Source organism: Lampris incognitus, chromosome 6 (assembly GCF_029633865.1).
Source record: "Lampris incognitus isolate fLamInc1 chromosome 6, fLamInc1.hap2, whole genome shotgun sequence".
Taxonomy (NCBI): Eukaryota; Metazoa; Chordata; class Actinopteri; order Lampriformes; family Lampridae; genus Lampris; species Lampris incognitus.
Window position 1 is genome coordinate 55,624,637 of NC_079216.1, and position 22,500 is coordinate 55,647,136.

General features: G+C 47.5%; 1 protein-coding gene across 1 annotated transcript in view; it reads right to left on the reverse strand.

Moving 5' to 3' along the window:
* Positions 1 to 22,500, reverse strand: part of LOC130114377 (neural-cadherin-like) — a 157,464-nt gene that overhangs the window by 112,414 nt on the left and 22,550 nt on the right. Inside the window, exons 2-3 of the mRNA XM_056282241.1 lie at positions 5,141 to 5,338; positions 179 to 404 (exon numbers count right to left, since the gene is read on the reverse strand). Of these exons, the coding sequence (XP_056138216.1) occupies positions 179 to 404; positions 5,141 to 5,338 (424 nt within the window). The remainder of the gene's footprint in view (positions 1 to 178; positions 405 to 5,140; positions 5,339 to 22,500) is intronic.

Below are 22,500 nucleotides of genomic sequence, written 5' to 3' on the forward strand. Positions count from 1 at the left end.
CACATGGCTAGGTTCATGAGTGCCTTTACCATTACAGAAATGGGCTGCAGTGCTTGGACGGACATGCTGCGTCTAGAAACCTGGATGTGAGTGAGTGAGCTGGCGAGCCGGCGAGTGTACTCCATCTTTGCTTATGTCCATTACTGTATGCATGAGCCTCGGCGTATCCAGTACTCACGGCTGTCCCTCGGGGGTGTTCTCCGGTATGGAGATGGCGTAGGTTGTGTTGATGAACTGGGGAGCCCGTGCCCCGGCCACCACGGACAGCATGGCGGGGGCACTGCGGCTGCCCAGGCCGTCGAGGGCCACGACGCTTAGCAAATACTCCCTGTCCCTTTGAAGGACGAGACCTGTGGTCACCACCTGGCCCGTGTCCTTGTCTACTGCAAAGCAGCCGTCGCCTCCTACAAGGTAACACAAAACAATTGTTTAAAACAAGCTTCTGCTTTAAAGCTGAAATCTGTAATTTTTCCTCATTGCTGAATAGTTGTTGTGTCTTGGTGCCGGCTCAATAATGCAGGTAGGAAAATCAAACAAGGTTGAATCGGTCCATCTGGACACAGCATTTATGGACAGATGCGTTCCATCACTCATCTAATGTCCCCTTTTCCGCTACATGGTACCGGCTTGACTTGACTCCACTTTTCCGTTTTCCATTACTGGAAAGCACCGGCATTTTGGTAACTGTGACCACTTTTCTGGTACCACCTTTGTCGAGGTCCCAAAAGAACTGGAGTGGGTATCAAAATCAATGCAGTCCAGCTTCACTGAGGGGGTACTGTTACCGTCATGGAAAACGACACTCTGCGAGTCGAGTCGAGACGGTGCCGTGCAATGGAAAAGGAGCATAAGTGACCTCTTCAGTCTCAACTGACTGCAGGTGTCCCCATCCTTATAAACAATACCGCGGCATAACGACCGAAACCAACGACCGGTTTCATATGCAAATAAGGGTGTGACCATTAACTAGAGTTTCCATGGTCATGTGTACTACTCACAGAGGATTGGGGAATAGTTGCAATCACAGCATTGTAAGATGGCGGCAGATGTACTCTTAGCCCCCCCCCCCCCCCGGTTCAGGGATGGTCGTCCCCTCTTCACATAGATGGCCTCTTTGACTCTCCCTTCCAAGGATGTGCACATCCTCATCCCTGAAAGAGAGGCCACTGGCCTGTAGATGGTGTAGACTGTGGAGTCCTGGCCTGATGTGTTAGCTCTTCTGTGTTGTGCCATCCTCTTGGCCTGCGTCTGTTTAGTTTCCCTGCTGTACAAGTCACGGCAATCCTCCTGGCACTTAACAGCGTACACTATATTGCTCTGTTTGTGCCGGGGGACCCGATCCTTGGGGTGGACCAACTTCTGGCACAGCGTGTTTTGGGGTTTGAAAACAACTGAGACGTGGCATTTTGAAAATACACGCCTCAGCTTCTCTGACGGTCCTGCCACATACGGAATCACTACTGGTTTACGCTCAGGCAGCTGTTGTCCTTCTCCTCTCTTCGACCAGCGGCTGCACTGTTTGGGCGTCTTCCTGGCTTTGACCCACTCCCAGTTAGGATAACCACACTGAACCAGAGCCTGTTTAATATGCAACTGTATTGTTTATAAAGGCGGCACGGTGGTGCAGTGGTTAGCGCGGTCACCTCACAGCAAGAAGGTTCTGGGTTTGAGCCCCGGGGTAGTCCAACCTTGGGGGTCATCCCAGATGGTCCTCTGTGTGGAGTTTGCATGTTCTCCCCTTGTCTGTGTGGGTGTGCTCCAGTCCAAAGACATATAGGACAGGTGAATCGGCCATACTGAATTGTGTGTGTGTGTGTGTGTGTGTGTGTGTGTGTGTGTGTGTGTGTGTGTGTGTGTGTGTGTGTGTGTGTAGTATATGTGTGTGCGTGTCGGCCCTGTGCTGCCTATTCACAGTGTTGTTGCATAAAAAAGCCATGTATGTTTGTAAAAAGTACCAAAAGAAAGGTTGTGTTTTTTTTTGCTGCTTGTATAATACAGGAATATATCTGCTCTTTCTGATGCCTTCTATCACTGGCTTACTTAAGACAATGAATGCATGAATATGCAACTCACGAATGCTCTTGTGGTCGCCCATTTTAATGGACACTCTCTGGTGGGATTTTGGGATTTGCCCGGGGAAAAAAGGATATCGTGCATTGCATTTTATCTTTTCGGTTTAGCAGCCAATTGAGAAAGAAGAGGGCACGCACAGGTGAGTGTGAGGGAGAAGCAGAAGGAGATGTGGCAGAACACGCGTAGCAAGCGGCCACAGAGAACCTGACACATTATAATGCAATATTAATAGCTAAACCTCAGGTCTGGCGCGCGTGTGTGTGTGTGTGTGTGTGTGTGTGTGTGTGTGTGTGTGTGTGTGTGTGTGTGTGTGTGTGTGTGTGTAGTGACAGGGAAGGTGCAGACACAGCAGCATTGGCAACTGTTTAATTTCGACTGTATCTGGGATTGGACTACTAGTCAAACACCAACACAGTTGACACAATCCCTTCTAGGTATTATATTATCGAGTTAAAAACAACTTTCTTCAACAGCGTTAATCGAATCACAAAGTCTTTTACGTATGTATGTATGCAACCATTAATATTTTTTAAAAGAAATAAGGAGCTGTTTCGACGAGAAAGGTCGCATTAGTAACGTGTCCCCCATGCTATTTAGCCCATAAAGGATCACTGGAGAACAACCAAATTCAAAATAATCCATATATATATACGTATATCAATGCATGCTAATGTGTGCATGACCTTTGACACGTTTTTCAACTACATAGAAGCAAACAGAAGGTCGCCGAGCCTACAAAGAATTACAAGTATACTACCTACTACTACCTTTATGTAGGTAGCTCACTGTAAACAGGAGTCCGCTCATATCACAAAAAGTAGGGAAATTTGTGTTTGGTAGATTAGTTCTTTGTTGTAACAATGCTTCTTGGCAATACATCTTGTACCGTTGGAAAGCCTGTTTATTTCCCTTTTAAATGGTGCCACATTTGTAAGGAACATGCACTTGTGGTATGAGCAGCAGAGCTGAGTATGTGGGTTGTGCCCATGAAAAATTTGCCAAATCTTCTCTGCCAGTGCCAAACAGCTTATTTTGCTGTTGCTATTGACTCTTGTTTTGAGCTTCTGGTACCCCAGGTGCTTACAATCAGGTGCCTGGTATAAGATTTATTGCCAAGAAGCATTGGTACAACAAAGAAATAATCTACCAAACACACATTTCCTTACTTTTTGTGCTAAGTTTATATATATATATATATATATATATATATATATATATATATATATATATATATATATATATATATATATATACACACACATATCCATGTCTATCATATACATGATATATACATGTCTATCATATCATGTACATGATATATGACAGCTTCAGGGAACCTCATACATGTTGGAAGCCTAGATTATAGTATTTGAACTGTACGATTAGACATCTATGAAAATTTGGTCTAAAATAATGTGGTCGTTTTGTTTCGTTTATTGTTTTTTCTCTCTCTATTGAACCTGGCTGATTACAAAAGCTCAACACAAAGAGAGCGTCAGTCCTTCCAAACGTGCAGCGGCGTGATCTACGTGGGGGAGACGAGAGATGAATTAATACGGGTCAGAGAAAAGTCGGCAGTGGATTATGAACACTGTACGATTAGCAAAAACCCCATCTCTAAAACGCCGACATCCCCGTTCCCCCCAAACCGGCGGGGGGTCCACTACTACGCATGGCAGGCATCCAGCAGTCGACCCATTTTCCCTGTTTTCAGTGTGTGTGTGTGTGTGTGTGTGTGTGTGTGTGTGTGTGTATGTGTGTGTGTGTGTCTGTGAGGCAACGAAGAGAACAGACCTACAGGTGTATTCTCAAAGAATCAAAACTGTGCATGCCCAGGATTGCCCATGAGACTGTGTTTGCTTGTCTGTGTGACAGACAAGTGAGGAAGATGAAGTGACAGAGACAAACAAAGTGTGTACAAAGTGCATGTGTGAAAAAGTGTGAATTTCTGTGTTACTTTGCAAGTTTTTCCTCTGCCAATATTTATGTCAAGGACTCTGTACTCATCCAACCTACCCCCCCCTTTTCTCCCCTGTTGTATCAGGCCCTGTGATGGCCTGGCAGCCTGTCCAGGGTGTCTCCCTGCCTGCCGCCCAGTGACTGCTGGGATAGGCTCCAGCATCCCCGCGACCCTGAGAGCAGGATAAGCGGTTTGGATAATGGATGGATGATATAGCCAGCCAATTACCCCACTCTTCTGAGCTGTCCCGGTCGCTGCTCCACCTGCTCTGCCGATCCGGGGAGGGCTGCAGACTACCACATGCCTCCTCCGATACATGTGGAGCCGCCAGCCGCTTCTTTTCACCTGACAGTGAGGAGTTTCACCAGGGGGATGTAGCGTGTGGGAGGATCACGCCATTTCCCGCGGTCCCCCCCCCCCCCCAAACAGGTGCCCCGACCAGCCAGAGGAGGCGCTAGCGCAGCGACCAGGACACATACCCACATCCGGCTTCCCACCTGCAGACACGGCCAAATGTGTCTGTAGGGACGCCCGACCAAGCTGGAGGTAACACGCGGATTCGAACTGGCGATCCCCATGTTGGTAGGCAAACGGAATGGACCGCTACGCTTCCCGGATGCATTCAACTTATTTTAACAGGTATAACGGACGTGGTTCACTTTTGCACAGCTCCCTTTTATAGGACATGTGATTTGGGCCAGCAGATTTGTCATCTGAAGTTGAAAGGTTCAACACAGTTTGCAAATGTGAACATCCCATGCTAAATTCAAAACCGTTCTTCAATTAAACATTGCAATGGAAAGTTGAAAAGTGAATTTCAGAGGAAATACAAATTAAAAAATTCAATTTCTTAGAACGTCGGATACAAATCAATAAGATTGGAGCTGAATGCTGAGAACACGAGTCAATTTTAAATTTCCCCAAGGACAAATCCCATGCCTGTGTGTGTGTGTATGTGCATGTGCACGCGCTGCGGGGGACGAAAGACGTGTGGGGACAGTAGAATGAGTGTGTGTGCCTATGAATGTGCATTTGTGTTTTCACGTGTGTGTGTGTGTGTGTGTGTGTGTGTGTGTGTGTGTGTGTGTGTGAGTGGTCAAAACGTACCGTCGGACAGGAAGTACTCCACCTCACCGCTGCTACCCTCGTCCTTATCGGCAGCCTGCAGCTGGTAGACCATTGTGTCTCCAGGAGCATCGGGGGAGACCACAGCCAGGTAGGGGTACGGCTCCATGTTCCACTCGGGGAGGTTGTCGTTAACATCGGTGATTTTCAGTTTCACCTTGTTCAGGTACCAGTCCGGGCCTGGGGGAGGGCACAGAGAGGGTGAGTGGGCTGCGGTTATTGAAAGTGACAGCTGTCATGTAACTGTGGCGGTCGAGGGGAGACAAGCGAGACAAGCAGACAAGGAGACCCACAGAGGAGACGAGCAGCGAGTCGGCTGAAGGTACACATGGGGGCAGTTGAGGGAAATATGAACCGGCCATGGGGGATGAAACCCACATCTAACATGGAGCAAAATACACTGGCACAGGCCTGTTGTTTTTTAGCCCAGATTGCTGGTCCAAGGATGCTGCCACTCTGTCTAAAAGCAGCAATTTACCAGGTATCGCTCTACTTTCACTTCACGTTTTCTGCCTCTATTAAATTGCTGCTGGGCCAGTTAGATTGGTGGGAACGGATGTCAGGAAGGCTGTCTGGGCAGTTGCGGGAGGTTGGTGAAAGTGATGGGATTCCTCCATCACCAATGCATCCATGCATCCATCCATCGCTCCATGCATCCAGACGCGATGTCTCCCACGGGAGACCGTCTGCCAGGTCTTCGGCGAAGCAACCTTGCTCTTCCCACGGGGCCTGGAGACGACGCCTCATGACTGCAGGCGTTTTTGACGCCTGCATACCACCTCACCGCAATGAATAAGAAGATTTCTGCAATCCAATTACCCTGTCTCTTACCCTGAGCCCAGATAGACAGCAAGAGAGCAGAGCACTGCCCGTGGAGGATCTGTGTGTGAATGCATTAGAGTGTGGTTTCTGTGTCAGCAGTCTAGTTTATATCAATTTGAAATCGTGCCTTTATCCATGTTACCCAGTCAGGCATTACCACACAGTCCACAATAGTCAACCAAGTGATAGGGGAGCGATGTGCCGCAAAATACTGTCACGGCTTTTTTAACCCCATGTCCACAATCTAGGATCCATGTTATGTGGAATCTACACTTGCAAAGTGGAACAAATCACAGATATGTGAGCTAGGTCAGCATATCTGCAGACACAGGCTGAGATCCCATGTCAGAAGAGCTGCCAACTAATGTGATCCGATAGGCTGTGATACTCAGAGGCCATCTACCTAACCTTCGAAAACACACACACACACACACGCACACACGAATAACACATAGATAGGTAGATAGATAAGAGTGAAAATAAAAACACAAGGATTTGACTGTTGCAAGCATATGCGCTCTCTCGCTCTCTCTCTCTCTCTCTCTCTCACACACACACACACACACACACACACACACATGCTAACACACCTGACATATGCCAGTCTCAGATACACACACACACACACACACACACACACATGCACATGCTGTCTCACATGCACAAGCTAACACGCAAGCATGTGCAAACTCAGGTTAGGTACCCACGGGCCCCAAGTAACTATAGATTTTTAAATCCCGTTACATAACAGGTCTCCTGTGTCCGACCAGGGGCTAAATGTGTACTTTTTAATCCTCGACAAAAACAGCAGAAGTTTCTGATGCATCATTTCACGTCACAGGGTTGACATAACAGATGTGCTCCGTCACTGGTTTTAGGGGCTCTTGTACAGATGGCTCCCTACTCTCCTCACGGCATCGACTATTAAAAACGACATGTTGGTACGGATAGAAAACGTACTTGTAAACCGCTCGCTAACAATTAGCAAATGATAGTTTCCTCAGATTTACCAATCCACAGCACATTTCAGTCTTCAGCATGTATGAATTTTAATGGCGAGTCTTCAAGGCACCAAGCCCAGATAGCATCCGGATGTGGGCACCTTCTGGCAGTGATGCAGCACTGATGGTCTTCTTCTGGCCCTGACAAAATGGATGTGAGCCTGAAGTGGCCCACATGTATAACATCAAATATGGCCCAAATATGCAAAATCAAATGTGGGCCTTTTTTGGCAAAGATGAGGCGCTCTCGGCAACATGTGATCTGGATGTGACCCTGAAGTGGCCCGTGTGGTAAATGGTGAATATGGCCCAAATATCACAAAACAAATATGGGCCGCCTTTGGCAAATATGTGGCACATGCGGCATTGCTATGGCTTGGTTCTGGCCCAGTTCTGGCAAACAGGAGCGGACCGCCCAAGTGCCATGATTCCACGCGGTATGTGGGCCAGATGAAGTGTCGGGTGTGGGACGGGTCCGGGCCACAGCGATTTTGCCATCCGGGAGAGTTTGCTCGGCTGGCTTTCCCAGCAGAATAACATGTCGTAAGACGTGTTGTACCACAGAGTCCGGCAGGTCACATGGACCAAAAATGTCTATAAAGCGCGCGTGCGAGCTAGAATGTTGTGCACGTCACCTCCCGGACTCCCTGCCTCCCCATCCCTGTTCAACCGGCTGGTAGTGGAGACGGCCTGCAGTTTTGGTGGAAAACACAATGTGTTGCACTCCCCGAGAAGCTGTGTAGTGCTCGCCGCCGGAACACAATAGCTATAATGCGTGTGACAGCTCCTAAAAGGATTGTTAGAGGGATAATAACAAGAAAGGGGGGGGGGAGGCTGGAGAGGAGAGAGAATTAATCTGGCTTTTTCGCTCAGGCTCTGAAGTTGCTCTGCGGAGAGGAGGAAGTTCTGACTCGGAGCCCACATTAGCTGGTTGGGATAAATGGCCAGCGGATCAGGGTGGCAGAGAAACTAATCAACGTTCAGATGCTATCTCCCCAAAATGTTGACAACGGCAGTTTATGCACTTCATCCAGACGACGCGTGCTGTGTAAGTGCTGTTCTCCCGAGATGAATAACGACAACGCATAAGGGAAAAAAATCAACGTTTTAAAAAAACACTCAATCAAAGTGAAATCAGCGCCCTGCCACTTCACATTTAGTCGACTACATTGAGTTTTGTTTTGGGTTTTTTTTGGGGGGGGGGTTCTCCCGGGGAGCAGAGGGGGACATATGCCTTGCCTCCTGCTTGTTAGTGCCTCTCCCAGCCTTGTCTCTGTGGTAATGCCGGCTATGATTTTACAAGGCTCCGTCTAATTAGCTCGTTACAGAAAGACTAATCAGAGCCAAGGAAGATAATTAGAGCCCATCAGCTCTAAAATGGTAATGAAGAATATACTAGCGTGTGCTGCGTGTACGAGAGATTGCTTGTGTGCACGTGTGTGCGTGCACGTGTGCGTGTGTGTTTGTCTTTCTATCCCAACGTCTCCATTAGGATAGAAAAACCAGAAACCACCTTCCATGTGCTGACATTTTATGGGTCTATTTTAGGGTTATGGCTCGGTTTCGGAGTTAAGGTTCGAATTAAGATTAAGTTAAGGTTAGGGTAAGGGTTAAGGTTAGACATTTAGTTATGATGGTTAAGGTTAGCATTAAGGGCTAGAGAATGAATGCAGTAAGTATAAAGAAACGTGTGTGTGTGTGTGTGTGTGTTTTGGGGAGGAGGGGGTTGTATGTAAATTAATGATTCGAACCGGCGACCCGCGCGTTGGTAGGCAATGCTACGCTACCCGGACGCCCGTGTGCTTGTTTTTCTAGCCGAATGTCTCCAGCAGGATAGAAAAACCAGAAATCACCTACCTTGTGGGACATTTTATGGGTCTATTTTAGGGTTATGACTCGGTTTTAGGGTTAAGGTTAGAATTAGGATCAGGTAAGGGTTAAGGTTAGCATTAAGGGCTGGGGAATGAATGCAGTAAGTATAAAGAAACGTGTGTGTGGGGGGGGAGAAGGAGGGGGGGTTGTATGTAAATGAAGTGTTTTCACAGCGTGTTCACGTCTGCGTTCATCTGCGCTTGCGTCCTTGTAAAACGTCATCAGTCGCAGCCCAAGTACGGTCTCAATACACAAGTTCGCATTACGCCATGAACGGTTAAAATTCCCGGAAGTGCTCTTGACACGCCCATTTTACCGAGGATCCATCGGTCGGCAGTGACACTGGTCAACACGCATCCCAGCGTTTCTTGCGGCCTTCAGGCGCGGCACTGAAAGCAGCCTCCTCCTCTTCCGCCTCTGGGTGAAGCGTACCGACGGTAGCTGCCAGCATCGCCCAACCCAACAAACAGATACTGTTGTATTGGAGAATGTTATATGTACATAACTTATCACCCCACACCGCTGTACTTTGGAATAACAGATATATATTATATCGGAACAAGTCTTTATTCTTTAAGGATTGGTATGGGGAAAATATATGGTCAATAGTTGATCTAATGGATCCGAGTGGTAATTTATTAAATTATGAACAATTCTGTCCGCGGTGGCGTAGCGGTCTAAGCATCGGCTTGGTGTCGATGCAGTTGCCCACTGGGGACTGGGGTTCGCGCCCCGGTCTCGTCAGATCCGACTATGGCCGGACTCGATGAAGCAGCAATCATTGGCAACGCTGTCTTCGGGAGGGGGGCGGAGTCGGCTTGTGTTCGTCACGTGAATGCGTCTCTGCGTGTGTCGGAAAAACAGTGGTTCGGCTTGGATTCGCCTTGTCACGAAAGTGGGGAGGCGCTTTCCTTCGAGACTGCCGGCCGGAGAGATGCAGTTGGCGAACGCATGCAGTATGAGGGTGGGTGTTTGAATTAAAATAGGGATCAATTGGCCACTAAAAATTGGGAGAAAAAAGGGAAAAATCAGAAATAAATTAAAAAAAAAAAATTATGAACAATTCCAGACAAAACATACTTTCAAGCCTTCCAAATCAGACTTTACTAAATTACATAAAGCACTCCCCAAAGAATTTGCATCTCTGATAACAAATATAATGACTCACCAACCTATACAGCCACGATTGGCCCCACTGTCAATTCAAGGGTTTATAATCTTGGACAAATAATGTGATAATCATTTTATTAGAAACTGTCTCACTGAAAACTTATTCCCTGAAAGACAAAACAAAAATTACATTTTACACAAATTTGATAAAAATTCAATTATTAAATCGAGAACAATGTATCTAACATTTCCTATCCCCCCCAAAGCGAAGGAAACACACTTCAAAATTATGAATAACATATATCCCTCCAAAGAACTACTTAGATCACGGTTTGGTTTTGACGATAATATATGTTCATTTTGTGAAAATGACATAGAAACTACGGACCATGTATTTTTCTCATGTGGTGTGGTACTTGTGTTCTGGCTTGACATTCACAAATGGATAAAGAAAAGGATTTTGTCCTTTCCAACTTCGATTTCTAGAGACAATATAACATTTGGTATGATTTTGCAAAACAAAAACGATGAACTCTGTTGTAATGTAATCCTCTGCTTAGCCAAATTATTTATTCATAAAAATAGATACTTTAAGTCATCACCCAAATTTGTTGTTTTTTTAAATGAATTTAGATTATACTTGAAATCTTTGAAACTAATGACCGATACAAAAGCTCTAAAGATTTATGAGGTGTTAAGACATTTTCCCACTGAATCAGAAGACTGATATCCTTATTAATTCCCCCTTGTATGATGGACTATGTTTTATTATTTTCAATTAGTGTATGTCATGTATTTAATTTATTATTGCTTGTACCCTTATTTTAATAATACATGACCGTATATTTGTCATGTGACATTCACTCTCTATGTACTTCCTGATATACTGTATAGAAATGTTTACATACTGTTCCCTTTGGCACTTTGGATATCTCTATGTATTTTTGGACGGAATGTATATTTGCCATGTTTTTTTTATAATGAACTTTCTTCAAGAATTTGTACATGAATATGAACAATGTTCAATAAAAATATATTTTAAAAAAAACATCGCCCAACCCATCTTTTATTGTAATAGTTGTATTACCTCTATTGTTTGAATCAAAAGCATAAACAATAGCCTTTGCCGGGCTCCCCCCGCCCCCCCCCCCCCGCCGTTGGCTCGTGACGTACAGAAAATTCACTTTAAAGCACTTTGGGGAAAATAAACAGAAGTAGAATGAAAGGCGTCTGACGTTGCTTTCTTCTTATAAATAGACATTGCATTGTTATATTGTACAACATCAGTTGTTTTGGGTGATAAAGCCCAGCCGTTGATTTGGAGCACTTCCGGCCGCCTCTGTGCTGGGGACATTGCGCAAATTCTTCCAAGAACAAGTAGCGAGAGCGTCCTCTCCCCAAGGACACAAGTCCATTCTGTGCGTGCTTTGGTTTGAGAAAGACCGTCAGGGTTCCCTCTCTGGTCCGGGCGAGCTTAACGCTCAGGGACGGCCGAGACGTCACGCTTCCTCCCGCACCTGACGGAGACGAAACGGCACTGCAGATGACGTCAGGGTGCGCTCGCGGGCTCCGTCAAACACGCGTGCTTCACCGCAGCCAGGTGAAAAGCTGGTCCACCACAGTCCCTTAAGAGGGCTGCCTACCTGCTCGGACGACTAAAATGATCATGCGTCATAACAGGATGAGCGCCGTGCTCACTGTGTGTGTGTGTGTGTGTGTGTGTGTGTGTGTGTGTGTGTGTGTGTGTGTGTGTGTGTGTTTTGTATCACTGCAAACCACGCTGTTGACTGTTGATGTCTCTTGCAGTTAATCCTCTCCTTGGGTAGTTGCTATATAAAGCTGCTAAGTGGCTTGCCGGTAAAAAAAAAAAACTTGTCTCAAGTGCTGCTGTGCACGTATGTACAATGCCCACAGTGCAAGGACACTGCGCATGTGTGTGTGTGTGTGTGTGTGTGTGTAGGGGATGAGGGGGAGATGCAGAGTGGCAACGCTATAAGAACACAAATGTATACACGGGGAGGGGGGGGCAGAGAGAAGAGAAAGAGAGGAGAGTGAGAGAAGAGACCTTTGACCTTTAACCAAGCCTTCAATGGTCCAATTTGAGGAGAGAGAAAGAAGAGAGAGCGAAAGAGCGATAGGAGGGGGGGGTGCGAGGGCTGTGAAGCTTAGTCACCGATGAAAATAGCAAAACAAGAGGAAGGGGGAACAAATAACCATCCCTCAAGAATGAGCTCCTGCGGCGAGCACGCGGCACGCGGCAGAGAGCAAGGTGAGGGGAAATAAAGATGGAAGATTATAATTAATATCTGAGGGCTTTTGCTGATGGATCCTTTGTTGCACATTCCGAGTCCAATGAGGGGAGAAATCAAAATACAAATATTTCGCTGGGGACGGAAATGAATACAAATCGTGTCTGCAAGCATAAATATTAATGACACACGCCAGACGTGGAATTTCAGGAGTTTTTTTTTTAAGCAGCAACTGAATGGAAAATAAAAGTCAGCCCAGTTGGGGAGTAATAGGGTACATTAAAAATATGTTTCAGTGTTAAGAAGGCTCTACTCTAAGCCTTCCACCTCCCCCCCCTCTCTCTCTCACACACATGCACACTGGGCGTAGATCGGGGTGGATAGCTGACAGCAGGAGATCAACACACTAAAAGCACAGGAGACTGAAATCTATTTACTCAAAAGATCCCTAACACTGCACACTCTGCTCTGGATTCACTGGCTCAGCCTGACTGACATAGTCAACACACACACACACACACACACACACACACACACACACACACACACACACACACACACACACACACACACACGGGCGGATTATGAGACAATGGGCCCATGGGCATGCATGCGTAAAAGCCCCCCCCTCCCAATCCCCCACCCCCCCAGCAGGGCAGGTACACTGACTTGCAGCCAAAGGCACAACAATTTAATTCACCTGTACCCCAGCAGGATTTACGGCACACATACACACAATTAAGGCCGTCAGCATATCAACCAGGGCGTATTACTCAACGGCGGTTTCCTTCGGTGTTTTCCAGCAGGACTTTTTTTGGGGCGTTGTTATTGACATGAACGGCTAAGCCCTTCGACTATGCGACAAGAAATGCAAAATTACAAGACTTCATGCAGAGGCTTCATGCAGAGGCTCTGGCTTAAGGGCCCCCTGAGCCCCCGGGCCTGGGCCTGGTGGGCCCGTTCTCTAATCCACCCATGCATGCACGCATGTGCACGCACGCACACACACACACACACACACACACTTTTTTTTGATGACATTCCCATATTTGTTTTTCTTTGCAATCAGCGTGGCCAGGAGAATTGTGTTGAAGTGAAAAATCGCTTTTTGTCTCCGGTGCATCATCAAATATGATGACTTCCAAAACCGGCAAAGGGGGGTGGGGGGGCAAATCTTAACAGCTAACAGCTGTAAGTAGAGACAGTTTGGATTTCCATCCTACCTACGGCACCCTCCTGAAAGCAGTATTAGTCATGCTGTCATGCAATATTCATTCAAGCTGTTATACGTATTCGTGATTCAGCTTAGTTCTTGAGAGATTTTTTCTTCTTTTTTTTTTTCAAAGTTTATTTCCGGACACAAACACACCACCGTCAGGAGCTGATACACGGTTCTGCTTCCTGCCAGCGTTTGTTTGTTTGTTTGTTTTTGACTGAGTCCTAATGATGTTGTTGTTGTTCTCGTCGTCAGTGTGTTGAGAGCTGCTCCTGAAACAGTTAGAGACAATTTTCACCGTCACTGCAAACACACACCATCATCTACCGGGGGTGAAACAATATGTGTCGCGTTCAGTCAAAAGAAAACACAACCCGTTCCCAGACTCCTGATTAGTTGTCGCACTTTGACAAGAAAGTAGTCTAACTGTATGACCGAGAGCCCTGCGAGATGCACCGATTTGAAGGGCTGCAAGTGAAATCACAGTATTGCTCAGCTCTAAATAGCCATCCATTATCCAAGCCGCTTACCCTAGGTAGGGTCACGGGAGCTCTAAACATGACAGGCCAATTTTTAAAGTGTCTCTTAATGTTGTGAGAGGTTTTTTTTTTTTTTTGCTTTTCCCCCCTCTTTTTCTTCCCAGTTGTACTTGGCAAGGCGGCACGGTGACGTAGTGGTTAGCGCAGTCGCCTCACAGCGAGGCCCTGGGTTCAAACCCCGGGGTTGACCATCCCTGGGGGTCGTCCCAGGTCGTCCTCTGTGAGGAGTTTGCATGTTCTCCCCATGTCTGCGTGGGTTTCCTGCGGGTGCTCCGGTTTCCTCCCACAGTCCAAAGACATGTAGGTCAGGTGAATCGGCCGTACTAAAGTGTCCCTAGGTGTGAATGTGTCGGCCCTGTGATGGACTGGCGGCCTGTCCAGGGTGTCTCCCCGCCTGCCGCCCAATGACTGCTGGGATAGCCTCCAGCATCCAGCTCGAATGGAATGCACTTGGCCATTACCCTATTTTCTGAGCCATCCCGGCCGCTGCTGCACCCCCTCTGCCGATCCGGGGAGGGCTGCAGACTACCAGATGCCTCCTCCGATACATGTGGGTTCCGCCAGCCGCTTCCTTTCACCTGACAGTGAGGAGTTTCGCCAGGGGGACGTAGCTGTTAGCGAATCATCAGCTAGCATAACGAGAAGACTCGAACAGCCGTCTCCACTAAGGCCCAGCGCAGCCGGAGGAATGCGGCACATGAGGTCGGAATATCAAAATTATCGATTCAAAATACAATTTCTATTATGAATCCAATTCTAAATTTTTATGAGTGCATTGTGAGCCTGAGAGTCTGCACAGCCGTTCTACCGAAAGTCACTTGCGCCACGGTGGCAGCGCGGGGTTTGTGTGTGGACTGAAACTAACATTCTTTTTCTTCCCCGGGAATCCGGCACTTGGAAGCCGACTGTGCAATTTGACAATCAACAGGAAGTTAATTTCAGGTAGCCAAAGTAATCTCTCTGTTTACAGAAGGCCTGGTGTAAAGCTTCTCTGCAGCTCATTTCTGTTATTACCCAGCAGCAGAGGAGATTGTCATGTGTTGATATGGGAAAAAAACAAAACAGATTGTTTCACACTTTTTCAATGAAATTACAAGACCGCGGCTCCAGTAGGACCCTGTGCAACACAACGTCGGTTGTGTGAGCGATGCCGTATCGGCAGTCGAGTGTTGAAGGCCTGCACCCCGAATGGATCCATGCTATGCATAATTACAACTGGTTGTAAAGTACTCTTGCCGTCCGCACATCTACGATGAGAGAAAATCGTTACTAACCCAAAAAGGACACTTACTCGAACAAACTGAATCATACACGCCACACTTACCTGCCCACCTACTCATGAAGCGGCGCGCGGCGGCGGCCACGCACCACCAACACATGCAGCCGTGCTGCTGCACCATCCCCCCAAAGTCTTTCATCAGTATGGTGGCAAGGAGGGTTAATGTACATGGTTTTACACATTGCAAGATGAATATTTCAGCATCATACCTTTCGGTTAAGAGGATCTGAGGTATCTGCAGTTATAGATTATCTGCCCCCCCCCCCCCCCCGCCCTGCTCTGTCTCTCACACTGGCCTGTCGAACTCCTGCCTGTTTAGCGGAGTGAAAGAAGGGATTTGTGGTGAATATGAAGGGATATGGGTGTGTGTGTGTATGCACATGTGTGTATGTGTGTGTGTGTGTGTGTGTGTGTGTGTGTGTGTGTTGTTGGTCCATTTTTTGGGAATTGATTTGCACTGTGTTGCCTGTGCATTCATGTGTGCAAACTTTCACAGGTACACGTGCTTGTAAAAGTTGTTGCATTCACATATGTGTGTGTGTGTGTGTGTGTGTGTGTGTGTGTGTGTGTGTGTGTGTGTGTGTGTGTGTGTGTGTGTGTGTGCATATACATATGTGTGGGTGTATAAGGGGATTGGTTGTCTGCTCATGCTCATTTATGAAACCCCATTAAAGAACCATATTCCTTCGAGTAATGGTGTGTAGGCTTAAAGAGCAGAGAGGAGAGGAGAGGAGCAGAGAGGAGGGGTGCTGATAAAAAAAAGGAGTGGGGGACGTGTGGAGGAAAATTGTGGGGGGGGGGGAGAGCAGAAATGTTGGTAACAGGCGGGGAGACGAGTGGGGATAAAGATTGCGGGGGGAAAGAAGAGAAGAGGAGAGCTTAAGAGTACAGGGAGTACCGACAAGAGGAAAGGAGGGAGAGAGAGAGAGAAGAGAGAGGGAGGAGAGAGAGAGAGAGGAGAGAGAGAGGAGAGAGAGGAGAGACAAGAGAGAGGGGGGAGAGAGATTTGATTTTTAAAAAGTAACTTTTATTTTTAAAAAATACAATAATTTTCAAAACACAAGCAAATAAATAGATATTTAAAATGAGAGAGAGGGGAGAGAGAGAGGGGAGAGAGAGAGGAGAGAGGAGGGAGAGAGGACAGGAGACAGAGAGAGAGATGCAGTCATGCCAATAAACAATCATTGAGAGAGAGGAGCGAGAGGAGAGGGGGGGGAGAGAGAGAGGAGATAGAGAGAGGGGGGGAAGAGGAACACAGCGGAGGAAAAGGCGGTCATATCCAAATGCGTTGCTTCCGCTCATTACGAGCGTGTTGCTCTCCTCCAGTCCAAACAGGAAGGGGTGATGCTGCGACCAGAGGCTTTCATTTGGTCATTAGTCTCTATCAGTGCTTGTCTGTTGGTGTTAGTGTGTTCCAGCACGCTATCTTTCTTCCTCTCTGTCGGGTTTGATGATGGAGAGGTAATTTCAGTTTTATGACTGTGGGATCGTAATGATGAGAATGGAAAAGAGCGAAGTGCATATGACAGAGAGCGAGAGAGAGCGAGAGAGAGAACGAGAGAGAGAGAGAGAGAGAGAGAGAGAGAGAGAGAGGAAGGACGTTTCGGAAAGATACAAGAAAGTAGTGACAGTTTGCAGAATAAAACATGAAAGAGATTGTGTGTGTGTGTGTGTGTGTGTGTGTGTGTGCACATGTGTGCACGTGTGTGTGCATGCATGTGTGCGCGTATGTGTGTGTGTACATGTGTGTGTGCATGCATGTGTGTGTGTGCACACTTGTGCGTGGACACACAGGGGAAAGGGTCCAACTCAACTGCTGTCTGCAACACTGAATGGGTTGTTAATGGAGAGTAATCGGGGGGGGGGGGGCTCTCACAGCAGATGTGCCCCCTCCAGAGCTTTGGCTCACCCCGAGACTGTAAAAACTGACCCAACAGCCAAGCGGTGGCTCCACGCTTTGGTTAAGCTCGGCGCATGCATCAGGAATGTAAATGGCTTGTTCGCTAAGTTTCCTCCCCTAAGCACTCCTGGAATTAACGGCGAGTATCATCTCGGCATAACACCTCGAGTCACATCAGATGACAAAAGTGCCGGCGGTGTCAGTATAGCCCCGGAAATCTGTTAGGGAGCCCCATCTTCTTCACTGGGGTGTGAAATTATTTTAGCTCTTTTGCTCATTATGGGATTTTAAAATGCATTATAGTTAGGGCTTTTATGGTGTGCCACAGCATTAATTCAATTTGCCCCATTCATGCAGCCTTATTATCACGCGCTGTGCAAGCTACAGGGCGAGGACGCCGCTGAGCAGGGCTCCCCGGCCTTATCGCTGCACGAATATAAACTACACTACCCAGCTCAATCAAAACCAACTCTCTCTGCTCCATCTACTCACTGCAGCTCTCTCTCGCTCTCTCTCTCTCTCTCCTCCTCCAGTTTTCTTGTGGCAACCTCCATCCCTCTCTCCATTCTCCATCCCTCTCCCCATTTCCTTGTGAGCTCGTGATTGATGGAGGCTGTCCTGGAAGCCCTTTCAATATCTCTCCGTAGACACACGAGACCGTACTCACGCAGACTCAGGCAAGGGGGGATGCACGTACGCACACGCACACACATGTGCGTGCACACACACACACACACACACACACACACACACACACACACACACACACACACACACACACACACACACACACGTACGCAACAGAGAGGACCGAGGCCAGGAGCAACAGTCCGTGCCACACAGGTTTAATGTAAAAAAACAAGCAACAGTGTATGGGTAAGACAGTGCTAATCTATCACAGAACCCACAGCCGCGGGTTGTGTTTGTTTCCAGTAGCCACAAAGGGAGGCATTTTTGGGAAGGGGGCCCTTCGCTGGTTGGCTCCCTGTAACTGTGGAGAGGGGAACACTCGGGGATGTTTACCAGCAGAACACACACTGGAGAAATTCTGTCAGTATCTTATCTGCCTCGCGCTTCTTGTTCACGCCGACACACAATTACGTGCACACACACACACACACACACACACACACACACACACACACACACACACACAATCATACACATCAAACACATTTATATGGGCACACAGATAAACATGCACCCATACACAGAAGCACACTTATGAGCACATGCATGCACACACACCCATTCAATCGCACACACTCTAATATACACCGATATTCACACACACAGAAGCAGTGCTCACACTATACTAGTCACATGTAACCTACTGTAAGTTGGCATGTGACTGTGGTCTGGCTCATTGTTAATGGGGGAAGAGGAGTGGAGGATGAGGATAAAGTCCTCATTTAGAGGATCTAATCCACCGAGCAGTCTGTCCTGCGCAGAACATCATCTCCCTCGCACATCCAGATCAGCATTAGCAGCAAGCCGGCAAGATTAAACAAGATCAAGTTTTATCATCACAGCGTGTGAAAGAGAGGGGGCAGCATCATCAAAACCAAGTGGGGGTAAAACTCTGCCTTTATAACATCCAGGGCAAACCAACACCAACAAATCTACAGCTATTTCCAATTATCTCCTCTGTACATAGTAACATTAAGAAATATTTAGCACTAATAGCTAACTGCTAGCCCATGCAGACCGGCAGTTCCAATCCGACCGAGGGTGGCCTGGCGGCGGCCTCACCTAGCCTTGACTGTGTTTTTAGTGTCGTTGTGTGGCGTGCAGGGAGGTGTGTCGAAGGCGTCTGGCTGGGACAGCTGGCATCCCAGATAGCAAAGAATCTTTGGCACAAATATGGCCCACATCCGCAGTTATCTTACAGCCCAATTTGGCCCTGAACGACGGCGTTGACTCAGGGTGAGTGTGGCTGCCTCAACTCAGCCAAACTTGGGCCACATCTGGCCCACATAATATGTGCTGTAACGCAAGTCAAGCCCGGTTCATTACATTTGGGCCATGTCTGGCCCACACAACACTTGCCGTAACCCAGGTCAGGCCTGGCTTATGACATCTGGGCCACGTCTTGCCCACACAACAGTTGCCAGCGCCACAACTGATCTGTAAGTCCCAAAAGTGCCCCAGATTAGGCCCAAATGTGTCTGTTATCTGGGGGATCAGCTGGGAGAGCTTGGTCTGCTGCGTCTTGTGGGCCCAAGGACCATGGCCCTGACTGGAGCTGCGCCCAAAGAGGAAACCCCGAGGGTGGTCTGACAGTGGATGCGGGGCAGGCTAAGCTAACTGCTAGCCCATGCAGACCGGCAGTTCCGACAGTCATCCTGGCTGGCGTGTGTTCTCCTGGACAGTATTTCCTTTTTTGTTGTTGTTTAGTTTAGTTTAGATATATATGTTAGTTTGGATATATGTGTTCTTGCAGTTTTTGGATATGTGTTTTTGCCTTTGGGTTGCACTGCTGTGGGCTGAAACGATGTTTCGTTTCATTTCATGTGTGCGAGTGCATGAAATGAAATGACAAATGAAGTGATTCTGATTCTAATACACAACATGTATTATTGTCTAGTACTGGTAACATATAGTGATATTTTACAACAGTGACGCCTCATCCATGATATTTAGTGCTGTATGTGTGTGACGATCGGACAATCAGTCCAGGCATTTCAACTGGATTGGATCTTTTATGACTTAACACGCGATTAATCGTGGGATAAAAGAAGCCATTAAGGGACACATCCTCAATTTGGGGTTTGACAGATGCAGTCCATGTTCGCTCAGAGAGACCCACCAGACGCAACCCAATGAACAGCAGCAATGCAACAGATAATTAAGATGACTCAATTAAACTGAAGCCGTGCTGCCGGGTCAGAGAGGGCAGAAGTGATTACAAGTAGATTGCTCTGGACAAAATAGCACACGCAAAAACTGCGGCAAACGGTCTACAAATATGAGTGCATGTGCATGGAGGACGTGCAGAAATTCGACCCTGAGGCCACGAGAACTTTCCTCTGCGCCGTGCTCTCTGTTCCAGGTCCTGGTACTTAGTGTGCGGTAGTGGTGCGTGACCGTGTGTTTCCACTCCAAGACTGCCCCCCACTAATGACATACTATGGAGACACTATACCGTCCTCCTCGGCCCGTCATAAAACTGTACGATCCATATGGTCTGATTAGTGCGCGGTATGAAGCCTGCACTGTCAATGGCAAGTGAGAAAGGACGAGATCAATGTGTGATAACTGGCTCCACTCGGAACAGACACAAATTGGCAGTTGGTCGGAGGTAAGAAACAATAAAATGTTCACAAACATGCATGCACACACTCAGTTGCAACGCAGACTTGCTCTCGAAGTCATACACACATGCTAGCACATGAACCACATGCGCAACATCAATTTCGCTGAGAGACGTGCACACACACACACACACCTGAAGTGCAATCACACTGGCAATGGTAGAAACACACAAACAGACAAGAACGGCACAATGCAAATGCACAGTGAGATGGAAAAGGCAACAAAGGAATGCAAGAACATGAGAAACAATGGCCGCTCACGCGTTGTCTTTCATGGACGCAACCTTGTTTACAATCTCTCAGTATGTGTCTCTCTCAAAGAAGGTTGAATCGGTAAATCTGGACACAATGTTGATTGACAGATTGGTTTCATCACTCATCTAAGTGACCGCTTCAGTCTCAACTGACTGCAGGTATCCCCACCCTTATAAACAAAGATGGTGACAGATGTACTCTTAGGACACCCCCCCCCCCAGTTCAGGGATGGTCGTTCCCTCGTCACATAGATGGCCTCTTTGACTCTCCATTCAAACCAGCGTTCCTCCCTATCAAGGATGTGCACATCCTCATCCCTGAAAGAGAGGCCACTGGCCTGTAGATGGTGTAGACTGTGGAGTCCTGGCCTGACGTGTCAGCTCTCCTGTGTTGCGCCATGCTCTTGGCCAGCGTCTGTTTAGTTCCCCCAATGTACAATTCACAGCGATCCTCCTGGAACTTAACAGCGTACAGTAAATTGCTCTGTTTGTGCCGAGGGACCCGATCCTTGGGGTGGACCAACTTCTGGCACAGTGTGTTTTGGGGTTTGAAAGCAACTGAGACGTTTCAACTGTTCCAACACTCCCGCCACATACGGAATCACCACTGGTTTATGCTTAGACAGCTGTTGTTCTTCTCCTCTCTTCGCTCAGCTGGCACACTGTTTCTTAACCCACTGGTAGGCAGTAATGAACTGAGAATACGGATTTTGTCAGGCCAGGACTCCACAGTCTACACCCATCTACAGGCCAGTGGCCACTCTTTCAGGGATGAGGATGTGCACATCCTTGATAGGGAGGAACGCTGGTTTGAACGGGGAGTCAAATGCCCTTTTTCCACTGCATGGTACCAGCTCAACTCAACTCTACTCGCTTTTTTTGGTTTTCCATTGGGCAAAAGATAGGGATAGTACCTGGTACCAGGTACTTTTTTGGTCCCACTTCCGTCGAGGTTCCAAGTGAGCCAATAGTAAGAGTACATCTGTCACCTTCTTACAATGCTGTGATTGCAAACATTCCCAAATCCTTTGCGAGTAGTACACATGACCATGGAAACTCTAATTAAAGGTCACATCCATATTTGCATATGAAAACGGTTGTTGGTTTCGGTCGTTATGCAGCTGTATTGTTTATAAGGGTGGGGATACCTGTAGCCAGTTGAGACTGAAGAGGTCACTTATGCCCCTTTTCCACTACACAGTACCAGCTCAACTCGACTTGACTCAACTCGCAGAGTGTCGTTTTCCATGACGGTAACAGTACCCCCTGTGTAGCTGGTCTGCATTGATTTTGCCACCCGCTCCAGTTCTTTTGGGACCTCGACAAAGGTGGTACCAGAAAAGTGGTAACAGCTACCAAAATGCCGGCACTTTCCGGTAATGGAAAACGAAAAAGTCGAGTGGCTGGTGTCCCTGGATAGGACATCAGAGCCCTCTTTTCCACTTCCTCCAGTGAGACTGGGGAACCCGTAGCACACCCAGGGCCGGTACCATGAAGTGGAAAAGGGGCATTAGATGAGTGATGCAACGTATCCGTCAATAAACGTTGTGTCCAGATGAACTGATTCATCCTTCTTTGATTTCCTTACCTGGATTATTGAGCATCCATCAAGACCTGTGTCTCTCTGTTTCTGTCTCGCTACCTCCTCTGCTCCTCTACTCTCCCTTTTCCACATGAAGCAGAAGCACACATGCACACACACACACACACACACACACACACACACACACACACACACACACACACACACACACACACACACACACACACACTGCGGACAAAATAG